The 23,465-nt window shown below is 52.5% G+C and overlaps 1 protein-coding gene across 2 annotated transcripts; it reads right to left on the minus strand.

The window, feature by feature from the left end:
* Positions 1 to 419: 419 nt before the first annotated feature.
* spata13 (spermatogenesis associated 13) lies at positions 420 to 23,263 on the minus strand. 2 transcript variants are annotated; one of them, XM_030349283.1, is made up of 13 exons: positions 22,785 to 23,263; positions 12,352 to 13,896; positions 9,868 to 10,299; positions 8,674 to 8,821; positions 7,821 to 7,945; positions 7,479 to 7,658; positions 6,678 to 6,851; positions 5,133 to 5,312; positions 3,770 to 4,002; positions 3,133 to 3,262; positions 2,358 to 2,736; positions 1,232 to 1,306; positions 420 to 1,123 (listed from the first exon to the last, which is right to left on the minus strand). In XM_030349283.1, the coding sequence occupies exons 1-13, from the start codon at positions 22,791 to 22,793 to the stop codon at positions 930 to 932; spliced, it is 3,804 nt and encodes a 1,267-aa protein (XP_030205143.1). In that variant the 5' UTR covers positions 22,794 to 23,263; the 3' UTR covers positions 420 to 929. The 2 variants fall into 2 exon arrangements, with proteins under 2 accessions (XP_030205143.1, XP_030205144.1); XM_030349284.1 differs by lacking the exons at positions 12,352 to 13,896; positions 22,785 to 23,263 and adding an exon at positions 10,774 to 11,278.
* Positions 23,264 to 23,465: the final 202 nt, after the last annotated feature.

Genomic DNA, 23,465 nt, shown 5'->3' on the forward strand with positions numbered 1-23,465 from the left:
CCTATGGTGTTGATCATTTGACAGCTAATCTTACAGTCTGTGGAAACCAACAACAATTGTGAAATACATTGACTATAAATGTAATTAAAAGGATGGGCTAGCTTGATTGTATTTAATTTTACAATGTGTCCCAATCGATTCACAAATAAGGGAGTTAAAGCACACATTCAATATTTGTGAATCCCAAAAATTCCACTGCTGCAGAAAACTGATTTAATATAACGGAAGGCTTAACCTATTATAGGAGTCAGAAAGGAAACAAAATCAGAATTGTTGTGTTAAAGAGGCATTATTCCCTTTTCAAATTAAAGTAAAGAAACGAATGAACCACGGACTAAGTGGTTCATTCGTTTTTTTCCTTGAAGTGGAAATTATCAGTAATATTCAAATCATTAAGAAAATAACCCTGAAACGACACCTTTATCACTAGTGAATACTTTTGTACACAGTTTATTTACAGTGTTAACAGGCTGGGCTGGGCCCGGTTCAGCTCTCAGGCTGCCCGGGCTGTGTCCAGTGCTGACGAACACAACCGAACCAGGACACATACATACTTCTGAAATCAAGGAAAAGTAGTTTGACTTTTAAAAAGCGGACTATACATTGTTTGTCACAATTGACGTTTAAATACACGAGCATTAACGCACAACAGGGCAGAGGAATCTCTTGAACAACGACAATTAGGACCACAGACGACAGACAAACCCAGCAGACAGAGGGAACAGGGAAGGCAATCAGTGATGTTCAGGCACTGGAACAACAGAGTTGTTAAGGCCAGCGAGGCACGAGCTAAATAAAATACTAACACATTCACAGGGAGCTTTTAAAAAGATCATCAACATAAAGTGGTCTTTGTGACTGGTGGACGGTTTAGGGGAGGGGCCTCCCAGACGAGGATGAGGAGGCAGAGATGAGGAAGGGCGGGGGGATCACTTCTTGAAGAGGGTACTCCGTGTGATGGAGTGCCACAGGTGGGCGGGCTTTCGCTTGGGGGGCTCGGCCAATGAGAACACGGGTTGCTGGGGCACGCTGGTCGGTACGGTAACGTGACGCTGGTGGAGCGGGTGGAGGCTCTGCTGGTGGCTTTGGTGGTGGGGCGGGACCGAACCGGAGTAGCCAATTGCTGGAGAGGAAGCGTCGAGAACAAGGAAGTGGGTTAAGATGAGGATGACTGTGAAGTGCAGATGTTATGGGGACACAGTCCAATGGCAAGACGTTTGTCGTCTCTTACCTTTGATCTTCCCTTGTTTGAGTTTCCTGGCGTTGAATATAGCGAGTTGTCTCTGTTCCTCACTGATCTCCATGCCTGCAACGAGAAAAATAGGCTAGATTATTATAATTATTATAAAAATTCACTAAGAGGCCGTCCGTATTTTATTTTATTCATTTGTTTATCTGTCAGGGACAATGCAAATAACAATGTAACAGGTTCCAATACATGAAACAGATGTACTGCAGATAGGATTTCTAGCCAAGCCTAATTTGCGTGCCCTGTCCCTGGATAGGCTTTTCTACTTGAAAATGGTAATTCCATATCATTATTACCAAAAATACATGAATTAAACTGAGCACATATTAAGCAGTGATATTCTTCACATGATTATGCATTAACTACATCACAGGTGTAGTCTTTATCAGTGTATGTATGTATTTTGTCTATGTATCTGTTCCTCTGTCTGTGTATATGTCCATGTGCATGTGTGCATGCACCAGTGACTGACCAGTGATCAATGGGCAGATTTGGTTTAATCTCAGCCAGTGTTTCACCCCCCCCCCCTCCTGGTCCCCTACACACTGAGACCCCCCCCCCTCCTGGTCCCCCAAAACACTGAGACCCCCCCCCCCCTCTTGGTCCCCCCAAACACTGAGACCCCCCCCTCCTGGTCCCCCTAAACCTGTCCTTTATGATGTCACACTGAGACCCCCCCCCCCTCCTGGTCCCCCTAAACCTGTCCTTTAAGATATCACACTGAGACCCCCCCCCCCCCCCCCACCTCCTGGTCCCCCTAAACCCATCCTTTATGATGTCACACTGAGACCCCCCCTCCTGGTCCCCCTAAACACTGTCCTTTATGATGTCACACTGAGACCCCCCCCTCCTGGTCCCCCTAAATACTGTCCTTTATGATGTCACACTGAGAACCCCCCCCCCTCCTGGTCCCCCTAAACACTGTCCTTTATGATGTCACACTGAGACCCACCCATCTCCTGGTCCCCCTAAACACTGTCCTTTATGATGTCACACTGAGACCCCCCTTCCTGGTCCCCCTAAACACTGTCCTTTATGATGTCACACTGAGACCCCCCCTCCTGGTGCCCCTAAACACTGTCCTTTATGATGTCACACTGAGACCCACCCATCTCCTGGTCCTCCTGCACGCGGTGCCTCTCGCGGGCGAAGGCGTCCAGCCAGCGCTGCTTGTCCTGGGGCTTGCGGCAGCACAGGATGCACAGGCCCTCCAGGGTGGAGGCGTTGCGCAGGCGCAGGGCGTTTCTCAGGGTGAGGCCCAGGCCGGGGTCGCGGCCGTCGGCCAGCTCCTGGACCTCCGTCTGGTCCATGTCCAGGCGGCCGCGGTAGTGCAGCAGGTCGCGCCGCAGCACGTCCTTCTTGCAGTACACCAGCTGGTGGTCAAACAGGAAGAAGAAGCGCTGCTGGCTCTTCGCCCCCTGCAGGGCCACGCGGGTCAGCTCCCCCGAGTGGATCAGCTCCGAGCTGCGCTCCAGCACGTCGGCCCCCTGCACACGCATCAGATAAATACGTCTGGTCGGACACTGCCGCTTGGGAGGTCACAAATGGCCTGCATGGTAAGTTGACCCGCATTTATACAGCAATTTTCTAACCAGTGGCCACTCAGAGCGCTTTACAATACTGCGCAACATTCACCCATTCGTGCACACATTCACACACTGGCAGCGGTGTCAGCCACGCAAGGCAACAGCCGGCTCGTCAGCAGCAGTCAGGGGGAGGCGTCTTGCTCAGGGACACCTCGACACTCAGCTAGGAGAAGCCGGGGATAGAACTAGCGACCTTCTGGTCACCAGTCAACCCGCTCTACCTCCTGAGCCCCATGCCGCCCCTGTATGTCTGATGAACACACGGTGGTCCAACAGGGGGCTCTCCATAGCCCTCACCTCCCAATGCAGGATGGAGACCTGCCACTGGGCCATGGTGTCGATGCTCTCCAGCCTCCGCTTCCTCTCGTTGATCAGACTGGCCACGTTCTTCATGGCGCCATACGCACTGCTCACCCCGCCGTAGTCACTGGGAGAGAGAGGAACATTAGAGGGAGGGAGGGAGTGAGTGAGAGTCAGAGTGAGAGAGTGAGGGAGTCAGAGTGAGGGAGAGAGTCAGAGTGAGTGAGTGAGTGAGAGAGTCAGAGTGAGTGAGTGAGAGAGTCAGAGTGAGTGAGAGAGTCAGAGTGAGTGAGAGAGTCAGAGTGAGTGAGAGAGTCAGAGTGTGAGTCAGAGTGAGAGAGTCAGAGTGTGAGTCAGAGTGAGTGAGTGTGTGTGTGTAAAGGGTTCGGGGTTAACCCCTGCCTGCTCCTTCATAGATCTTATACTAGTAGTCTAACTAAAGTGCAGGCTGTCCAAGGCAGCTGCTTTTTAAGCAGTTTAATGTTCCTGTCCTGTCTGGTTGAACATCATCATCTATGAACGTCTGGTTGGATTCTGAACACAGAGACCGGACTATAAGGACCGACCAGCTCCTCCCAGTAGAGTCTGGTGGACAAGGGGAAGGGGACGGGGAGGTTGGGCTGGGGGGGCTCACCTGTGGTCCGCGGGGGTGTATTTCAGCAGCTCGCCCAGCTGCAGCGGGTACTTGCAGATCTTCTGGACGGGCGTGAGCAGGAAGCCAGCGATGGAGATGTTGATCATCTGCTGCAGCAGCCGGCAGGCCTCGAAGAAGTGCTTGTAGCGGCCCAGCTTCATGAGGCGGTGGAGCTCTGCGCTGGCCGTCGGGTGGGTGTTACAGTACTCAGAGTAGATGGAGAAGCCCTCCTCCTAGGGGGCGCACACACACACACACACACACACACACACACACACACACACACACACACACACACACACACACACACACACACACACACACACACACACACACACACAGGAAGAAGAGATTAGCTCACATTTAACACAAAGCCTTGAAACAATCGGTCCTCTTAGCTTTGATCAAAGAGTCAAATGACTAAATGATTTGCACATTTCGGAATGCATCCAAACCCAAACCCCCTCCAACGATGAGGCCACACTGGACTACTGCCATTCACAACAGCTGGTGAGGGGTGGAGGGGACAGAGGTGTGTGTGAGACACTACAGATGTGTTTGCGCGGAGGCCCCCCTGCCATCAGTATGACGCGTCACCCGGTGATGATGGATCGTTCACCTCCTGCAATCCAACCCAGGTTTGGACTCCCGATGATAAGGACAGTGTGGCATGTTAAATAAACCCAGCTGGCAGGACACCGTGATGCACCACAGCCTGGCTGGTGGCGCCGCCTTTATTTAGCTTCTAACATGGACCCAATCTGTACTCCCCTGAACGAGGGATCCCTGCCTCCTCCCTCCTAACCCTCCTCACCCTCCTCCCTCCTAACCCCCCTCCCTCCTAACCCTCCTCCCTCCTAACCCCTAACCCTCCTCCCTCCTAACCCTCCTCCCTCCTAACCCTCCTCACCCTCCTCCCTCCTAACCCCCCTCCCTCCTAACCCTCCTCCCTCCTAACCCCTAACCCTCCTCCCTCCTAACCCTCCTCCCTCCTAACCCTCCTCACCCTCCTCCCTCCTAACCCCCCTCCCTCCTAACCCTCCTCCCTCCTAACCCCTAACCCTCCTCCCTCCTAACCCTCCTCACTCCTAACCCTCCTCCCTCCTAACCCTCCTCCCTCCTAACCCCTAACCCTCCTCCCTCCTAACCCTCCTCACTCCTAACCCTCCTCCCTCCTAACCCTCCTCCCTCCTAACCCCCCTCCCTCCAGCGCTCCCCTGAAGGAGGGATCCTGCCTCTGCGTCCTGTCTCAGCGGTCTGTGGGGGGCCTCGGGTGAGGGGCTGCCCTGGGGCCTGTGGAGCCCTGGAGACTGTGAGTGTAATGAGGTGAAGGAGGTGGACCCGGCGGCTCTGGGGAGGGCACCTGGGACAGGAAGCAGGAGCCAATCTCACTGAGGTGGGGCTGCTCCTTGTTGTACTTGCTCTCCAGCTCGCGCAGGAACTGCCTCTGGAAGCGGTAGATGTCCTCGATGTTGCTGAAGATGGTCAGCAGCTGGGGCTCCGTGAACATGGTGGGGTGCTTACGGCACTGCCGGATGTACCCCTGGAACACAGAGTCTGTTATTCACTGCCTGGTGTACCCCTGGAACACAGAGTCTGTTATTCACTGCCTGGTGTACCCCTGGAACACAAAGTCTGTTATTCACTGCCTGGTGTACCCCTGGAACACAGAGTCTGTTATTCACTACCTGGTGTATCCCTGGAACACAGAGTCTGTTATTCACTGCCTGGTGTACCCCAGGAACACAGAGTCTGTTATTCACTGCCTCGTGTACCCCAGGAACACAGAGTCTGTTATTCACTGCCTGGTGTACCCCTGGAACACAGAGTCCGTTATTCACTGCCTGGTGTACCCCTGGAACACAGAGTCTGTTATTCACTACCTGGTGTACCCCAAGAACAGAGTCTGTTATTCACTGCCTGGTGTACCCCAGGAACACAGAGTCTGTTATTCACTGCCTGGTGTACCCCTGGAACACAGAGTCTGTTATTCACTGCCTGGTGTACCCCTGGAACACAGAGTCTGTTATTTTATTCACTGCCTGGTGTACCCCAGGAACACAGAGTCTGTTATTCACTGCCTGGTGTACCCCTGGAACACAAAGTATGTTATTCACTGCCTGGTGTACCTCTGTGAGTCTGTTGTTCAACAAGGTCCTTCCACCATGTTGTTTAGCCATTAAGTTCCACTTTGATGGTCTAACTCCATATGAAGGTATGGGTGAGGGCCCTCTGCCTACAGGTGGTCTCACTCCATATGAAGGTATGGGTGAGGGCCCTCTGCCTACAGGTGCTCTAACTCCGTATGGGTGAGGGCCCTCTGCCTACAGGTGCTTCTGACATTGGGTTTGAGTCCCTGCCACCTCCATCACCCGCGTCTCCCCAGGCCAGGTGAGCCAGCAGACGCTCTTGGTCTCTTTGGGAGCGGGAGACAACTTGTGTGAACAGAGGGGGAGAAATGAGCCCCCTCACAGGGAGAGAGCCTGCTGCTACAGCTGAGCCACGCCTCAAGATAAACCCTGCGGCCAACAGGGGGCGCCCCAGTGCAGAAAACCTCCATCCACAAAACAGAACGAGAGTGGTGGCAGAGGTGCTTAAGTAGTTTTGCTGGCTCATTGACAAATTCTTGGTTTTGAATTTCAATGGAATACATCAATATGTTTAATTAAATCAAACAATAGAGCAAACAGAGCCGAAAAAGGAAAAAAAAAATTATAAAGCTATAAAAATATGAAAGTAAGGAAAGAGAACAATAAAACGAAACATCTGCCCCGGCCCAGGCCCCGCCCCCTCCCAGACCTCCAGGCCCCGCCCCCTCCCAGGCCTCCAGGTCCCGCCCCCGCCCTTGTACGGGTGGCCCGGTGCAGGCGGCCACTAGCAGCGCCTCCCGTGCGGAGGCGGGTCCTACCTCACAGATGTCCCGGAGGTGCTTGATGTACATGCGCTCCGTGTTCATGATCTCCTGGACCACGTTGGTCCTCATCTGGTCCAGGTGCTGCAGGCTGTGGGGGTCTCGGAGCTGGGCCAGACCCTCCTGGTTCGCTACGCTCTCAGAGCTAAAGTCCTCCTGGTTCACACGCACCTGCGGACCACACACACACACACACACACACACACACACACACACACACACACACACACACACACACACACACACACACACACACACACACACACACACACACACACACACACACGTTGATTATCGATTGATTGAAAAAGTTTGTGGTGTCTGTTGACTCCTCTCCTCGCACTATAGTGGAGATTAAGTGCACATGATTCAATTGAAAAAATATGTTAAAAAGTATCAATTTTCTTTAATTAATTGACCTTTTAATGCTATCCCATTAGGGGAACACAAAACATGGGGTCAAACAGCATTAAGTCGGCATTACTATGGCAACAACAAGTCCATGTGCAGTGGAAGGATCCGTCGTTGGTCGGCAGGGTGTGCTGCTACCAGCAATCACACAGCAGACGCCCATATGCCAATCAACAGGCCTCACCATGGCTACCACAGCATGCCCAATTAACAACCAGCTGTCAATCAACCCAAGCAGCAGCCACCGCTCCAGGGAAACCCCGTCTTGACCAGAGCCGTCGGCCTGGAGAGCCAAGGGTGTCCGGGGGTCTGGACCAGAGGCGGTCCGGACCAGAGGTGTTCCGGACCAGAGGCGGTACGGGGGCTCCAGGGTCGGCCCACACTCACCCTGACGAAGGTGGAGGGGAACCAGGCCTCCTGCTCCGCCCTGCGGCCCCACCACCAGTCCTCATGGGAGGCGTCCAGCACGCGGATCACGTTCCCTGCCTCGAAGGCCAGCTCCTGCTCCCCCATGGTGACGTGGTCCCACAGAGCCTCGGCATAGACCGCATGGCCCGAGCTGATCCACTGCACACACACACACACACACACTATAAGGCCACATGCTAGTGGAGGTCTGCTCTGACATGCAGGATCACAGCAGGACGTCTGGGAGGGGGCGGCCGTTATTATTTATTTCGAAAAAACACAAAGTGCCCACGTAATGGGGGGGAGGGGCTGGGAAGTCACCTGGTTGAGGAGGGAGAGATCCACCCCGGGCTGCAGGTAGGGCGTGACCTCCATCAGCTCGTCAAAGCTGCCCTCCTCCTCACTGATGCTGCCGTCCAGCAACGCAGGGCCCTCGGACACACCGCCTGACACCAGGTAAACCACACACACACACACACACACACACACACACACACACACACACACACACACACACACACACACACACACACACACACACACACACACACACACACACACACACACACACTTCTTTAAGAGATATTGCCTCTAGGACAGATCAGACTACTAAGCACACTGTACTTTAAATCCATGCAGTCACGCAGTGAGCCCAGAATACAGGTTCACAGAGCTATTTAAAAACAGTTTCACACCCTGCCCACAATTCAATTGTCAATGATTGAAGAACCAAATCATTTTTGCCTAAAGGACAGAGTTTTCTGTGTTCTCATCAAGCAGAAGATTGCATAAGGGGATGCTTCTCCCTTGTGACCGGTTTACCCCATGCACAAAGGTTAACATTCGATAACACTGGGAACAGGTAGCGTGGCTAGACAATACAAAAACAAAAACAACATATGGATTTTTCCATCACAACACCCACACTTTAAAGCAACAAACATAAAGACATGCCCTACAGGACAAACAAGCAATACACATTCCCCACATGCAAGACTGAAAAGAGCTTCATGTCTAAGTCAGGACAGGCACATGCCTGGTCCCAGGTCTGAAGCATAGCCATGTTGTCCTTAGACACGCATGTTAGCATTCCTGCATCTCCCACACACGGCTGGGAACCTCTCTGAGCTCCCCGGGCCCTCCCCCCCCCCCCCCAGCCCCGCCAGGTTCTCACCGCTCAGGACCCTGTGCAGCCGGCGCCGGCCCAGGCGGTCCAGGCCGATGGGCGTGCTCTGGGAGAAGGCAGAGGACGGCCGGAGGCGGGCCGACGCAGCCCGGTAGGGGGGCACGTCGTGGGACGGGAGGGGCGGGCGAGGCAGGGGCTACAGGAGGGAAGAGAGAAAGAGAGAGAGGTCAGAAGTACGGCCATCATCACCTAACATTAAATAGCAACCCCATAACAAAATGGACTCTTAGATAAGTAAAAAAAATTATGATTAATTTCTCAAACTTAAAACCCGGGCCTGGATTTATTTTTCTAAATCCCCCCTAGAAGCTTGACGTAGTCTGAAACGTGCCTTTAGACTGGTTAGTGACGTGACGGTTACCTGTATAAGGAACCTGAGGGCAACGCTGAACGCTGACGTCACTGTTAGTGAAACTGAAGTCCATTAGGGCTCAAGGTGAATGGGCAGTGCTCTAAAAGCTAAAGTGTCTGATGAAGCAGTCCACTAATAACAGATCTTCTTACATTTCACACACTAATACGATGACTTTTTTGAACAAATTAAACTCAAATGATAGCTCTTAGATTACGTAGTTAGGCTATAGATCTAGCCTACAGCACGCTAATACAGCCTACATCATGAATTTGGCTTTTATAGGCTATTAACCATGGGTAAGAGGAAATTATAATAATAATCATTATTATAATATGTTGGATTTAATGAGGGATCAATGGCTATAACCAGAAACATTGTTTAGTGAACGCTCTGCAACGGTAAAACCAAGTCTCTAAAAGGAGCTGCTTTGATTCCCGCCGAGTCCTGAAGACATCTAAAGCCCTGCACGACATGACACACGTTAAAGCGGGGCGCTACCCGGACGGCTGGAGGGCTGAGTCAGCTCTACATCTCTACGGCACTGAGTGGGCTTTGAGGACATAAGCATAGACTAAACACACCTCAAGCGGGCAGGGATTACGCAGAGTCGCGCTGGTGGCAAGGATTCTCTCCGTCGGTACTCGTAGTTCGCTTCAGCTGCTAAAGCGAAGGGTTCCGCATTTGTTCTATAGACTGAAACGCCTCATTCACACGTCACGCATTATAATAGATAGATTGCGGGGATCGGTTCAATTCTGCGATCAACGCGTGTTGATCATGTGACTGGGCGCTGCTAGCGGGTTGACAGAGCGGGTGCCGGTTCTTACGGACGGAAGGCCGGCGTCCCCCTGGTCCGGCGAGCACCGCCCCTCCCCCGACCCGATCACCGACACGGGCCTCTGCTTCAGGGGGCCGCCCTCGGCACCGCCCTCGGACCAACAGCCCCCGGCGCCGTCCGTGCTGTGGTGCCGCTGCGGGCGCTTTCGGGACCAGTCGCTGGGAGACAGCTCGGCGCCCTCCTCCGGGACCGGGTAGCGCCGGGACACCAGCTGGCCGTAGTCCGAGATTGGCCGGGGCCGCGGGCGGGCCGCCCTGCGCCGGGGGGGCGCCGGGTCGTCGGCCTGCGACGTGAGCGAGGTCGGCGAGGAGGAGCAGTCGGCCGGGGAGGAGGGCTGGCTGCCGCTGCCGCCGCCGCTGGCCGTCGGCGACGCCTCTTCCTGCCGCAGGAGCAGCTCTCGCACCTGGTCCACCGACGGAGCCTGGAGGTCAGACGAGCGCAGCGGGTCAGGGGCAGCGGGGGACAGCGATACCGTTGATCCCGCTGCCCTCCTCCCCACCGGAAGGCAGTGCAGACCACAAAGAGCGTCTGTCCATCAGCAACCCAGCCCCCATAGTCATTCAGCGGGCCTCTGCTCAAAAAGAGATCTGGTTGCCATTGGTGACCAGGTGAGAATTTTTAAACAGCCAATAATGCAAAGGTATTTCAGAAGCCACCTGGTCACATACATAATGATAATGAGCATGTGAAAGTTCTCCGGTTCACACGGCTTCTCCCACCGGTCAGCATAATCAAGCCCTTAGCCTTATCAAGTTCAAACAAGAACAGGGAGAAACACACTAAATATGTCTCAATTAAACCTTATCGTGTCGCCACGTATTCACGCCTCGTGTGCACGACGACCAAATATGGGGCAACAGGTCCCCCGGGGGCGTTCAGTTGGCCCCGGTCTCACCTCCTGGTTCTCTGGGTCCGAGTCCGGCCTCCGGCAGATACATTGGAAAGGCATGCAGTGGACCAGCACCATAGTGGAACGAAACCACACACACACACACACACACACACACACACACACACACACACACACACACACACACACACACACACACACACACACACACACACACACACACACACACACACACACACACACACACACACACACACACACACACAGTACACGGGAGCAAAGCCAGAGACCCTGCCAGACCCCCCTGTAACGCCCCACTCCCCCGCAGTCTTCCCTCCCTGGTTTTCGTTTCTCCTAATATCCACACCCGTCCATCTTCGAGGGCGGACCCCAGCCCGCCGTGGATCCGGCCGTCAGAACACGAGCATTGAGCTATGCTGGCACTCTGCTGCTGGGCCGGTCTACCTAGCGGTTAGGCTCCAGGGACCACGGGGCCCGTTGGCAGCCTGCTGGACTTTGATCTGGTCGGGCAGCCAAGCGGAGCGAGAGAGGGCCAGCTCCAGGGAAGGTGAGGGAGTCATGCGGGGGAGGGGAAGCGGGAGAGGGGGGGGGGGGGGCTGTGGACGGGGGCGAGCAGTGCTCACTGATAGGCGTGCTAGCCAGCCAGACGCGGCTCTGGAGGGGAGGGCTTTTACGCAACGGCTGCTAATCATAAACAAAGCCTAATGATTAACCCTGCTCCTTCAGCACGGCCCTTCACGCACCGCCGGGCCGCACTGCTGGACGCCATGTGACCAGGCGTTGGAGCACCAGGCGCTGGAGCACCAGCGGGACGGGGAGGCCGGCCCAGTTAGCGGTCAGCCCCCTTCTGCGTCACACGCTGAGCTGGCCAATGGGCTATCCAGGAATAATAAACTGCAATCAATCAATAGCTGCAGTGCATTGACCGACTATATCGAGGGGAACGAGCAGAACCTTGACCCAGAACCTTTCCATCCAGAGAACATAAAGTGGCCCGTGCCTGGCACTGGGAGTGCAGCGACCCCACCACTTGTATCACACCTTGGACCGGAGCCATATTCATAAAGGATCCCATGAGGTCAGAGCGGACGGGCGTGGTGCGTTCCATTCTCAAGGCCTAGGGTCAATGCCATTAGGTACAATGATCCTCACCTGGGACAGGGTGATAGGGGAAGGCCTGTCGTCTTTACTTTATCTTCCAGCCGAGTGTGTTCTACGTAGTTGCACTCAAAACGTCTCTCCTCTGGCCTATGTCCACTGATGAAAGGCCCAGCAGGTTATCTGAGATCAGGCCTGTTGACTCTAGCTCTACTGCCTCATTCTCCACAAACAAGCACGCCACGTTCAACCCGCCCACACACATCATCGTGTGTTGACCTGTGAGGAACCGTTGTGATCTGTTAAGTGACGCATCGTTATGAGAACGATCGCTGGATCTGGAGTCACTTAACGGAGAGCACAGCGGTAGGTGGAGCAGAACCCCGCAGCACACACGTCTCTCATTGGAAGCCCTGGGGGGGAGGGGGGGGGGGGGGGGGGGGGGGGGGGGGGGCACCTCTTTACGGAGGACGTCCTCACAAACACACAACACCATCCTCTTACCTGGGGTGCCTCCCGCTCTCCCGGGCTGTCCAGGGGGTCCCGGTGGGGGGGCTCCCTGTGGGGGGGCTGAGGGGAGTCCCATGGAGGGCCGGGTGTAGGCCGAGGGCCGGAGGCCTCCGAGGGAGACTCAGACTCTGGGGGGACGCAGGGTGAGCCCCAGAGTTCGGGGGGCCCTGCAGGTGACGCCGGCCCCGTGCCGCCCTGGCGGTGGACGGGGCTGGCCGACTCGGAGCGCGGCCGGGGGTGGACCTCCAGGCTGTGCTCCAGGGGGACGGCCGCTGCTACCCTCCCGCCCCGGGGTCCCGCGGACTGGGCCCGGGCCGGCGAGGGTCTGCGCTGCCGCTCTGCCGCCGGGAGACAGGGGGTGCGGCGGGAATAGTCGTCGTGGATACGGCTGCGGGGGGTGGAGGGCGGGGGGGCGGCGGGCGAGGGGCTGGCGCTGGGCCGGCGGCGGGCCGTGAGGTCCGTCACGCTGCCTACCAGCCTCAGCACGTGGTCCTTGGTCCTGAGCGGGCTCAGCCAGCGCTGGGCGCTGCGGCCTCGGACGCCCATCGAGGAGACACTGCCCGTCCTCTGGAGGGCGGGGGTCCCCGAGGGAGGCTCCCCTAGGGGGTCCAGCGGGGCCGGTGCAGAGGCGGGCCCCGGGCCGGGGGCCAGGCCCCTCCGCCGGAAGAGGTTGAGGTTCTCTGCGCTCCTGCTCAGGCGGCTCAGCACCTTGGCGTCGGCGTTCCCCTCCGAGGGCTCCGCACCGAGACGGACGTCCGACTCGGAGCCCTGGGAGGCGGTGTGTGCGTCCCCGTGGGGGCGCCCGGTGCCGTCCCCCCCCGCTCCGCTCTGCCCCGTGTCCAGTATGGAGATGCGACCGGCGCCGTAGGCCCTACGAATGCTCCTGGAGAAGCGCGTGTTCCTCAGAGGGCCGTCGCTGTCGCCCACCTCTTCATCGGCATCCTCCTCCTCCTCCTCCTCGCCGTACTGACCCATCAGAGACAACCGCTGGTCAGCGGGGAACCCGTTGGACTCGCCACTCTTTAACCGACCGTCCGCGTGGCCCGGCCCCCGGCCGCTCACACTAGACCCGTTGGCCTCGGGGCTGCTTGAGGAACACTCTCCGTCCTGATTGGCTGTGCCCCTGCTCTGGATGCCCTGGAGCACAGAGGAACGCAGCTTCTTAAAGGAATGTATGACCCCCAGTCCGGGCAGATGGGTCCAGGCCTGACCCCCAACAGAGACACCTCCGGGGCCCGGAGCAGGGGGGGGGCCGTCCCCGGCCTGACCCGGCCCGGTCCCGGGACACTTCCTGGGGTTGGATAACAGCCTCATGATCCTGGTAGGGTAGGGCTTCCCGTCCGTCTGGCCGATGACGGGAGCGGGCCGGGAGGAGGACGAGGAGTTAATGCCGTTCAAGCGGCTCTCGGAGAGGGGTACCAGGGTCATGGGGTGAACCTGGGCCGGGCCAGACAGCAGGGCCGGGATGGGGGGCTTCTCCGCGGAGGGGGGCGGGGGAGAGGAGACGCAGTCTTCACTTGTGGACAGCTGCTGATCCGCCTGCCGAAAACACAGAAAACACATTTAGTTAGAAACCAGAGTCAGGGGGGACATGTGTTCTGCTCAGTGAGGCAGACTGATCCACCCTGGTAAGAGGCCCCATGAAGGGTTTGATCCAGAGTCTTTACCCCGGGGAGCTGCTTTTAACCAACGGTACACTACACAACATCCACGCATAAAGGAAAAAAATAAACATGGACGAAACTTCAGGTGACCCGAGATGAAACAGGTTCCTATTCACATAAATCAACAAAATATAAAAATCACACACACAGTGTATGAATGTGAGATATATATATATATATATATATATATATATATATATATATATATATATACACACACACATATATATATACACATATACACACACACACACCAGTCATTTTAAACTTTACTTATTCAAAACAATTACATGTAAAAAGCTTTTTAAAAACAGTGAACTTCAATACATTCATCAGGTCAATGTGTATGCATGTGTAATTATTATCGTCAGTGTGTTCAGGTCAAAGTGCCATGCCATGTGTACCGTGTACAAGAGAGCAGGAGAGAGAGAGATAGAGAGACACTGAAGAGAGCGAGTGGGAGCCCAGGGAGGGCACTACCTTCTGCTGGGAGAACACTGTGCGCGTTGCTCCTCTGTGCTGCCTTGTTAACCCAAGGAGGCTTGAGGCCCACGGTGGGGGGGGTGGTGTGAGCGCACCCTTTCCCCCCCTCCCTATGGTTGTGTGTCTGTGTGTGTGAGTCTTTGATGGGGGGGGGGGGGGGGCTTTGTGAGCATGACTAAGCAATGAGGATTGCTAAGCCATTGTGAATGATGCACTAAATAGTCTTGGTTTCCCCCTAGTCTACGTCTAGTGGTGGTGTAGGGCGTTTGTGTGGTCCTCTTACGTGTCCCTGAACTCCAACCTTCCGACGGGGGGGGGGGGGGGGGGGTGGCTGGGAGGCTGGGGGAGGGTGGAGGGGGAGACTCTGGCCTTTCTGTTCTCCTCAGAAGGGTTTCGAACATTGGGACCAAACGCTCATTGTCTCTAACCTCCACTCATTTTCCGGGGCTGCAGCCAGAACACCAAGCTCTTCCTACCTTCACATTCCAGCAGGGGTCCTAGAGAATGGACGCCGGGGTTTGGGTTGATACCACATAGGCTAGCCTAGCGACTTACCTTCACTAATAACAAGGCCAGAACACCGCTAATGTGTCAGTTATTGACAACATTAACAAGGATTACCCTAAGGCATTTACCCGGCTTCTAAAATAAGACTTACGCTCCCTTCAGTTTTGGGAAGACAGTACAACTAAACTCCATTTACAACCGCAGTATGTTTTCTTAAAGGCAATCAGTAAGGTCACGCCTCGACCCATCCAGGTCATACTGATAAAGCCATCCTCCCACACGCTGTCCTAGCCCTCACTTAGGGCTATCAATGTGTGTGGCGGCGGGGCAGGTATGTGGTGGTGGGGGTCCTATTGATAATAGAGAGGAGGGGGTCTTGTCTGTCACAGGGCTTCGTCAGGCGAGCTCCCTGCGGGGAGCTCGGCCATTCTAACAGCGCCCTCCGTCTCGGCTGATGTAAACAGCGAGCCGCTGCTGCCCAGCACGGCCGCCGACTGGCCGCTCCCGCCCTGCACAATGTGCTGCTTTCAGGCACCGAGCTCAATCGGGCTCTTGTCTCGTCTGCTACACCTCGGAACAACAGCAGCTCTTTCACCGTCGAGGAGCAGAGAACACAGAGTGTTGCCACACATCTACGCACACCCGCCAACAACAGAAGGATAAAAAGGTCAAACTTGCATTTTGTTTTTTTGGCTACTTTTTTTTTTTACTGCTCGTTACATATTTGGGGATGATTCCACAAATAATTTGTCCTAAAGGGCATTAGGGCTATGAACTCGGCCACTTGATGCAATCAAAAGCTGTCCTTTCTTAAAAGGTAGGCCTTTGAACTAGCTTCGACCATTACAATCTCCTCTCAACAACTAAGCTAAGTATTTTCCTGGCTGCCATCCATGGCAAATCAATCAGGTGTAAAGAACGTCCTTCTGCCTTCAGTACATTGTTCATCTCCTTCCTGTTGTCAAAGCAAGCGACTGGCGCAGACTGGCTGCATGTTCCTGCTTCCCCTGTAGACTCCCCGGTACGTGGGAGCCGAGTTCTGGCCCCTCCGGGTCCTCACTTAATTAAGAGCTCAGGGAGGAACCAAATCACCAGCACTCCCCCACAGCCCTACCCACACCGCTCCCTGCCTCCCCCTCCCAGGGAGGCCAGCTGGGGCCAGCCACGGATCACACTCCCAGCACTCAGGCTCCACACGCTTGCAAAGACACACAAACAGACAACTTAAGTTAGGTGGACCCTGTGCCATGCACACATCTCACACATGCACTATCAGCAAGGACATTCTTTCCCACAGTACGAGACATACGTGCCCATCCCCTCAGGCAACAACAGGAGGGGGGCCTGGGGGGCCGGTGGTCCAGTGGGACTTGTGTTCGGCTAGTAAGGTTGTGGACTGGTGTCAGTAAGGTCAGGAATGCTGTAAGTAAGGTGACTGGTGTTATTAAGGAGACTGGTGTTATTAAGGCTGGGGACTGGTGTTATTAAGGGGACTGGTGTTATTAAGGCTGGGGACTGGTGTTATTAAGGGGACTGGTGTTATTAAGGGGACTGGTGTTATTAAGGCTGGGGACTGGTGTTATTAAGGGGACTGGTGTTATTAAGGCTGGGGACTGGTGTTATTAAGGGGACTGGTGTTATTAAGGGGACTGGTGTAAGTAAGGGGACTGGTGTTAGTAAGGGGACTGGTGTTATTAAGGGGACTGGTGTTAGTAAGGGGACTGGTGTTAGTAAGGGGACTGGTGTTATTAAGGGGACTGGTGTTATTAAGGGGACTGGTGTTAGTAAGGGGACTGGTGTTATTAAGGGGACTGGTGTAAGTAAGGGGACTGGTGTTATTAAGGGGACTGGTGTTATTAAGGGAACTGGTGTTATTAAGGGAACTGGTGTTATTAAGGGGACTGGTGTTATTAAGGGGACTGGTGTTATTAAGGGGACTGGTGTTATTAAGGGAACTGGTGTTATTAATGGAACTGGTGTTATTAAGGGGACTGGTGTTATTAAGGGGACTGGTGTCATTAAGGGGACTGGTGTCATTAAGGGGACTGGTGTCATTAAGGGGACTGGTGTCATTAAGGGGACTGGTGTCATTAAGGGGACTGGTGTCATTAAGGGGACTGGTGTAAGTAAGGGAACTGGTGTTATTAAGGGGACTGGTGTTATTAAGGGGACTGGTGTTATTAAGGGGACTGGTGTTATTAAGGGGACTGGTGTAAGTAAGGGGACTGGTGTTATTAAGGGGACTGGTGTTATTAAGGGGACTGGTGTTATTAAGGGGACTGGTGTTATTAAGGGGACTGGTGTTATTAAGGGGACTGGTGTAAGTAAGGGGACTGGTGTTAGTAAGGGGACTGGTGTTATTAAGGGGACTGGTGTTATTAAGGGAACTGGTGTTATTAAGGCTGGGGACTGGTGTTATTAAGGGGACTGGTGTTATTAAGGGGACTGGTGTTATTAAGGGGAGTGGTGTTATTAAGGGGAGTGGTGTTATTAAGGGGACTGGTGTTATTAAGGGGACTGGTGTTATTAAGGGGACTGGTGTTAGTAAGGGGACTGGTGTTATTAAGGGAACTGGTGTTATTAAGGCTGGGGACTGGTGTTATTAAGGGGACTGGTGTTATTAAGGGGACTGGTGTTATTAAGGGGACTGGTGTTATTAAGGGGACTGGTGTTATTAAGGGGACTGGTGTTAGTAAGGGGACTGGTGTTATTAAGGGAACTGGTGTTATTAAGGGGACTGGTGTTAGTAAGGGGACTGGTGTTATTAAGGGGACTGGTGTTAGTAAGGGGACTGGTGTTATTAACGGAACTGGTGTTATTAAGGGGACTGGTGTTAGTAAGGGGACTGGTGTTATTAAGGGGACTGGTGTAAGTAAGGGGACTGGTGTTATTAAGGGGACTGGTGTTATTAAGGGAACTGGTGTTATTAAGGGAACTGGTGTTATTGAGGGGACTGGTGTTATTAAGGGGACTGGTGTTATTAAGGGAACTGGTGTTATTAATGGAACTGGTGTTATTAAGGGGACTGGTGTTATTAAGGGGACTGGTGTCATTAAGGGGACTGGTGTCATTAAGGGGACTGGTGTCATTAAGGGGACTGGTGTCATTAAGGGGACTGGTGTCATTAAGGGGACTGGTGTCATTAAGGGGACTGGTGTAAGTAAGGGAACTGGTGTTATTAAGGGGACTGGTGTTATTAAGGGGACTGGTGTTATTAAGGGGACTGGTGTTATTAAGGGGACTGGTGTAAGTAAGGGGACTGGTGTTATTAAGGGGACTGGTGTTATTAAGGGGACTGGTGTTATTAAGGGGACTGGTGTTATTAAGGGGACTGGTGTTATTAAGGGGACTGGTGTTATTAAGGGGACTGGTGTAAGTAAGGGGACTGGTGTTAGTAAGGGGACTGGTGTTATTAAGGGGACTGGTGTTATTAAGGGAACTGGTGTTATTAAGGCTGGGGACTGGTGTTATTAAGGGGACTGGTGTTATTAAGGGGACTGGTGTTATTAAGGGGAGTGGTGTTATTAAGGGGAGTGGTGTTATTAAGGGGACTGGTGTTATTAAGGGGAGTGGTGTTATTAAGGGGACTGGTGTTATTAAGGGAACTGGTGTTATTAAGGCTGGGGACTGGTGTTATTAAGGGGACTGGTGTTATTAAGGGGACTGGTGTTATTAAGGGGACTGGTGTTATTAAGGGGACTGGTGTTATTAAGGGGACTGGTGTTATTAAGGGGACTGGTGTTATTAAGGGGACTGGTGTTATTAAGGGGAGTGGTGTTATTAAGGGGAGTGGTGTTATTAAGGGAACTGGTGTTATTAAGGGAACTGGTGTTATTAAGGCTGGGGACTGGTGTTATTAAGGGGACTGGTGTTATTAAGGGGACTGGTGTTATTAAGGGGACTGGTGTTATTAAGGCTGGGGACTGGTGTTATTAAGGGGACTGGTGTTATTAAGGGGACTGGTGTTATTAAGGGGACTGGTGTTATTAAGGGGACTGGTGTTATTAAGGGGACTGGTGTTATTAAGGGGACTGGTGTTAGTAAGGGGACTGGTGTTATTAAGGGGACTGGTGTTATTAAGGGGACTGGTGTTATTAAGGGAACTGGTGTTATTAAGGCTGGGGACTGGTGTTATTAAGGGGACTGGTGTTATTAAGGGGACTGGTGTTATTAAGGGGACTGGTGTTATTAAGGGGACTGGTGTTAGTAAGGGGACTGGTGTTATTAAGGGGACTGGTGTTATTAAGGGGACTGGTGTTATTAAGGGAACTGGTGTTATTAAGGCTGGGGACTGGTGTTATTAAGGGGACTGGTGTTATTAAGGGGACTGGTGTTATTAAGGGGACTGGTGTTATTAAGGGGACTGGTGTTATTAAGGGGACTGGTGTTATTAAGGGGACTGGTGTAAGTAAGGGGACTGGTGTAAGTAAGGGGACTGGTGTTATTAAGAGGACTGGTGTTATTAAGGGGACTGGTGTTAGTAAGGGGACTGGTGTTAGTAAGGGGACTGGTGTTAGTAAGGGGACTGGTGTTATTAAGGGGACTGGTGTTATTAAGGGGACTGGTGTTATTAAGGGGACTGGTGTTAGTAAGGGGACTGGTGTTAGTAAGGGGACTGGTGTTAGTAAGGGGACTGGTGTTATTAAGGGGACTGGTGTTATTAAGGGGACTGGTGTTATTAAGGGGACTGGTGTTATTGAGGGGACTGGTGTTAGTGAGGGGACTGGTGTTAGTGAGGGGACTGGTGTTATTAAGGGGAATGGTGTTATTAAGGGGACTGGTGTTAGTAAGGGGACTGGTGTTATTAAGGGGACTAGTGTTAGTAAGGGGACTGGTGTTATTAAGGGGACTGGTGTTATTAAGGGGACTGGTGTTATTAAGGGGACTGGTGTTAGTAAGGGGACTGGTGTTAGTGAGGGGACTGGTGTTATTAAGGGGAATGGTGTTATTAAGGGGACTGGTGTTAGTAAGGGGACTGGTGTTATTAAGGGGACTGGTGTTATTAAGGGGACTGGTGTTAGTAAGGCCGGGTCTGGTGTAAAAAAGTCATGAGTGCTGCATCCGAGGTTCCCATCCCCACTGTTGCCACAGAGGTAGGTCCAGAGACTCCAGACCCATAGGCTAGGCTTGAGATAATGAGGGCCAAGACCAAAGAATAAAACCACCAAGAAGACCAGACGGACACCGTATCAACGTAAGGTAAGCTTCAGTCATTCTCTGGCCTAGAGAAAACCCTGAACTCATCCTCTCATAACATTACTGTTAGGAACTATTGTTTTTCCAAATGATCACAGCATGACAAATCTATTCATGGAGTGGTTAAAATGGTCACCACAAAGATAAAGATGCCTCAGATATCAAGAATAGGCCAGATGGTACAACAATTTATAGAATTCATTTTCTATAACTGAAACACATTGAAGTTATAAAAGTTGTACCTTAACAAATTCTGAGCACAATTACTGTAACCCATGTTTGGGTCCAGAGTGAGGAGAGTGTGTGTGTGTGTGCGCGTGCGTGCGCGCGTGCGTGCGTGCGTGCGTGCGTGCGTGTGTGTGTGTGTGTCCTCCCAGTGCTAATCTGATTAGGAGAGCTTAACCCGTCTGTGTTCATGGCTGGTTACATCTGTAGGTTATTGCCTGGCCAGCCAGTCAGCCAATCAGCCAGCCAGCCAGCCAGCCAGCCAGCCAGCCAGCCAGCCAGCCAGCCAGCCAGCCCTTACTTTGACTATGTGCTTCACGATGCTCGGAGTCTGTCTCAAGACCACGGCAATGCATTAATTCAAAATGAATGTTCATGGTCTGACTGGTATTGCATAGTCATGAAATATGAAATAGATATCAGGTAATCTTCATACCCAGTTTTATAGTCAAATGAAATAATCATGATCGGAAGATATTAACAAATTGAGTTCTGAATCATCAGGGACAACTCACCATACTCTGATATGAGTCTCACTTAGTCTGTTTAGAATTAATATCCTGATCATCTATGTTATGAAAAACACCTCATGATAATAACTTGTTCCTATCGCCCGGGCCTACTCCAGACGTTGAAATCTGACAAGCAATACTCGATGGCTACTTACAGTTTAGACAATACAAGGTGTGTCTACAGAGAAATTCCATCAAGTGAACATATAAACAAGGCATTGTTTACAGGCGCTATCTGACGCAGTGATGCCATTCACTCTTTCGGAGCCAGCATGTGGCACAGCCGCGGCCGCCGTGTGCCTGGTAGTGTTCACAGCGGCCAGGGTTCAAATGTACATTATGCCTTCTCCTCGTGATCGCACCGGCTTGACGCTGGATGCACCTCCAAAACAGAACGCTAAGTAATCATTTGAATAGAAGGAAAGAAGACAGTGGTTATCATTACCTGTGCGTCTGTGATTGTGCTTAACACCGAAAATGCATCGCAGCTGCTCACAAAACACGTAACATCCTTACGTGCAGACTCCCCCATGCTATGGCTGACCATCTCCCTGAACCCAGGGAGTGGGAACTCCATGTGGCATTAAAAAAGAAACACTAGTTCAAGCAATGGTTTATTTAGTGGTGCAGTGTAAAAGAGACACCATTCAGCTTCCCAAAAGTCAGCCTTGCCTCTCCCACTTCCTCTTTACATCTAAAAGATCCAACGAAAGACAAAATGGAGAAGGACCTTGACCCCATTTTCCACCCTGCCACTCCTCCTTCTCCTCCTCACATATATCGTGGGAAGTCTGGACACGGGCTAAGCCAGGGAATTTCGGCAGGGCTATGCAGTAAGCCACATGCTCACCTGATCTCCTGTGGATTGTCATAGAGACAGTTAAGCAGAAATTCAACACTACACAGTGTGCATAGCATTAGCTGGGCTAGGCACACAACAGCACCGACTGGGTGTCAGCAGTCAACAATCTAACCTGACAACCAAAGAGCAGGAACCATTTACAGGAAAGAACTTCGAAGCAGTAATACAAATACCAAAAACAGTCCGTTTCGAATGGTTGAAGAGTATTACTCAAGAGGAAAAATACAACCATTTTCTCATTTGGAAAATAAGTTTTGAAGTGCGCACAAAGTGAAACATTGTGGATTTGATTGAGGATTCAATTTAAGAAGTGTATGCTTGCTGGCCTGTGAATGTGGCTTAATTTCAGGGTTTGGTATAGCTAGGAGGATCATGGTGTGCCGCTTTCGATTAGCTAGCCAGGACCATGTGGGAAACCAAACGGCACACTTATTTCTGCATTAATTAACTAGCCACCGCCATTAAACACAGAGTCTTGTCACCCCTGCTCTGCCAGCTCCCTTGTGCAGGGCTGGCATCTCTCACATCACTATAGCAACCAGCACTATAAGGCACCACAACAGGCATCGCTATAGCAAGCAGCACTTTAAGGCACTATAACAGGCCTCTCTCACATCACTATAACAACCGACACTGTAAGGTACTACAACAGCCATCTTTCACATCACTATAACAACCAGCGCTGTTAAGCACTACAACAGCCATCTCTCACATCACCATAACAACCAGCACTGTATGGCACTGCAAAAGGCATCTCTCACATCACCATAGCAACCAGCACTGTAAGGCACTACAAAAGGACAACCCTCTCAGCCCGCTTCAAAAAACCCAAGGCAGGAACCACTGCGGTGCTTCTCGTAAAACACTTGACTCACCAACAATAAAGAACTAACAACTATCTCATCGCGATCAATTGTTATTGATTCATCCAATAAATGCATTGGTTATTACTAGGGAATTAACTAAACGCTTCCTTACCATCCTCATACTGTGAGCTCCTTCACATCCAGGGGACAGCTGTTAGGGGAACTCTTCGGGGAACTCTTCTCCTCCTGAGGTCCATCTCCACTTGGGTCAGGATGTCTCGGTCCTTACGGGTACAACTTGAACAACTTGAACATCTCGGAATTCAACCGGTCGTTGTTAGCTGCCAGAACGCCGACTCAACTCCGCATCATCTTCCAGCAGACAAACGGCTGGCTCAACTTTAACCACCGAGTTAGCCTCTTCAGCTAGCCACCATCAGATCAATGGGAAGATGTTCGGCCCAGTTCAACCCACCGATTGCATCGTCGCTGTTCGTCGCTTCTTCGACGAACTTTATCTCCCCTTATGTAATGAACCCTAAAGATAAACTGAGTAAAAAAGGTCTCCCGAAGCCGTTCAAAAACAGAAAGAGCGCTGATGTTGAGACACAAACAGCCCTTCTTGGCAGACGAGAGGAGCATCGATGCACTTGTTGAGATGATTGGATGGGCGGGGCTATGGAGTGGCCAGGGCGGGGCAATGGAGTGGACGGGGTGGGGCTACGGAGTGGCATCGAGAGCACTGGCTGACCAGAGCATGACCATTCTAAGAATATCCAATGACAGGCCCCCCTGCCCGCAAAACACGCCCACGGTAGATGTGAATTCCATTGAAGAAATGTTTCACACAGAA

Source organism: Gadus morhua, chromosome 23, assembly GCF_902167405.1.
Source record: "Gadus morhua chromosome 23, gadMor3.0, whole genome shotgun sequence".
Taxonomy (NCBI): Eukaryota; Metazoa; Chordata; class Actinopteri; order Gadiformes; family Gadidae; genus Gadus; species Gadus morhua.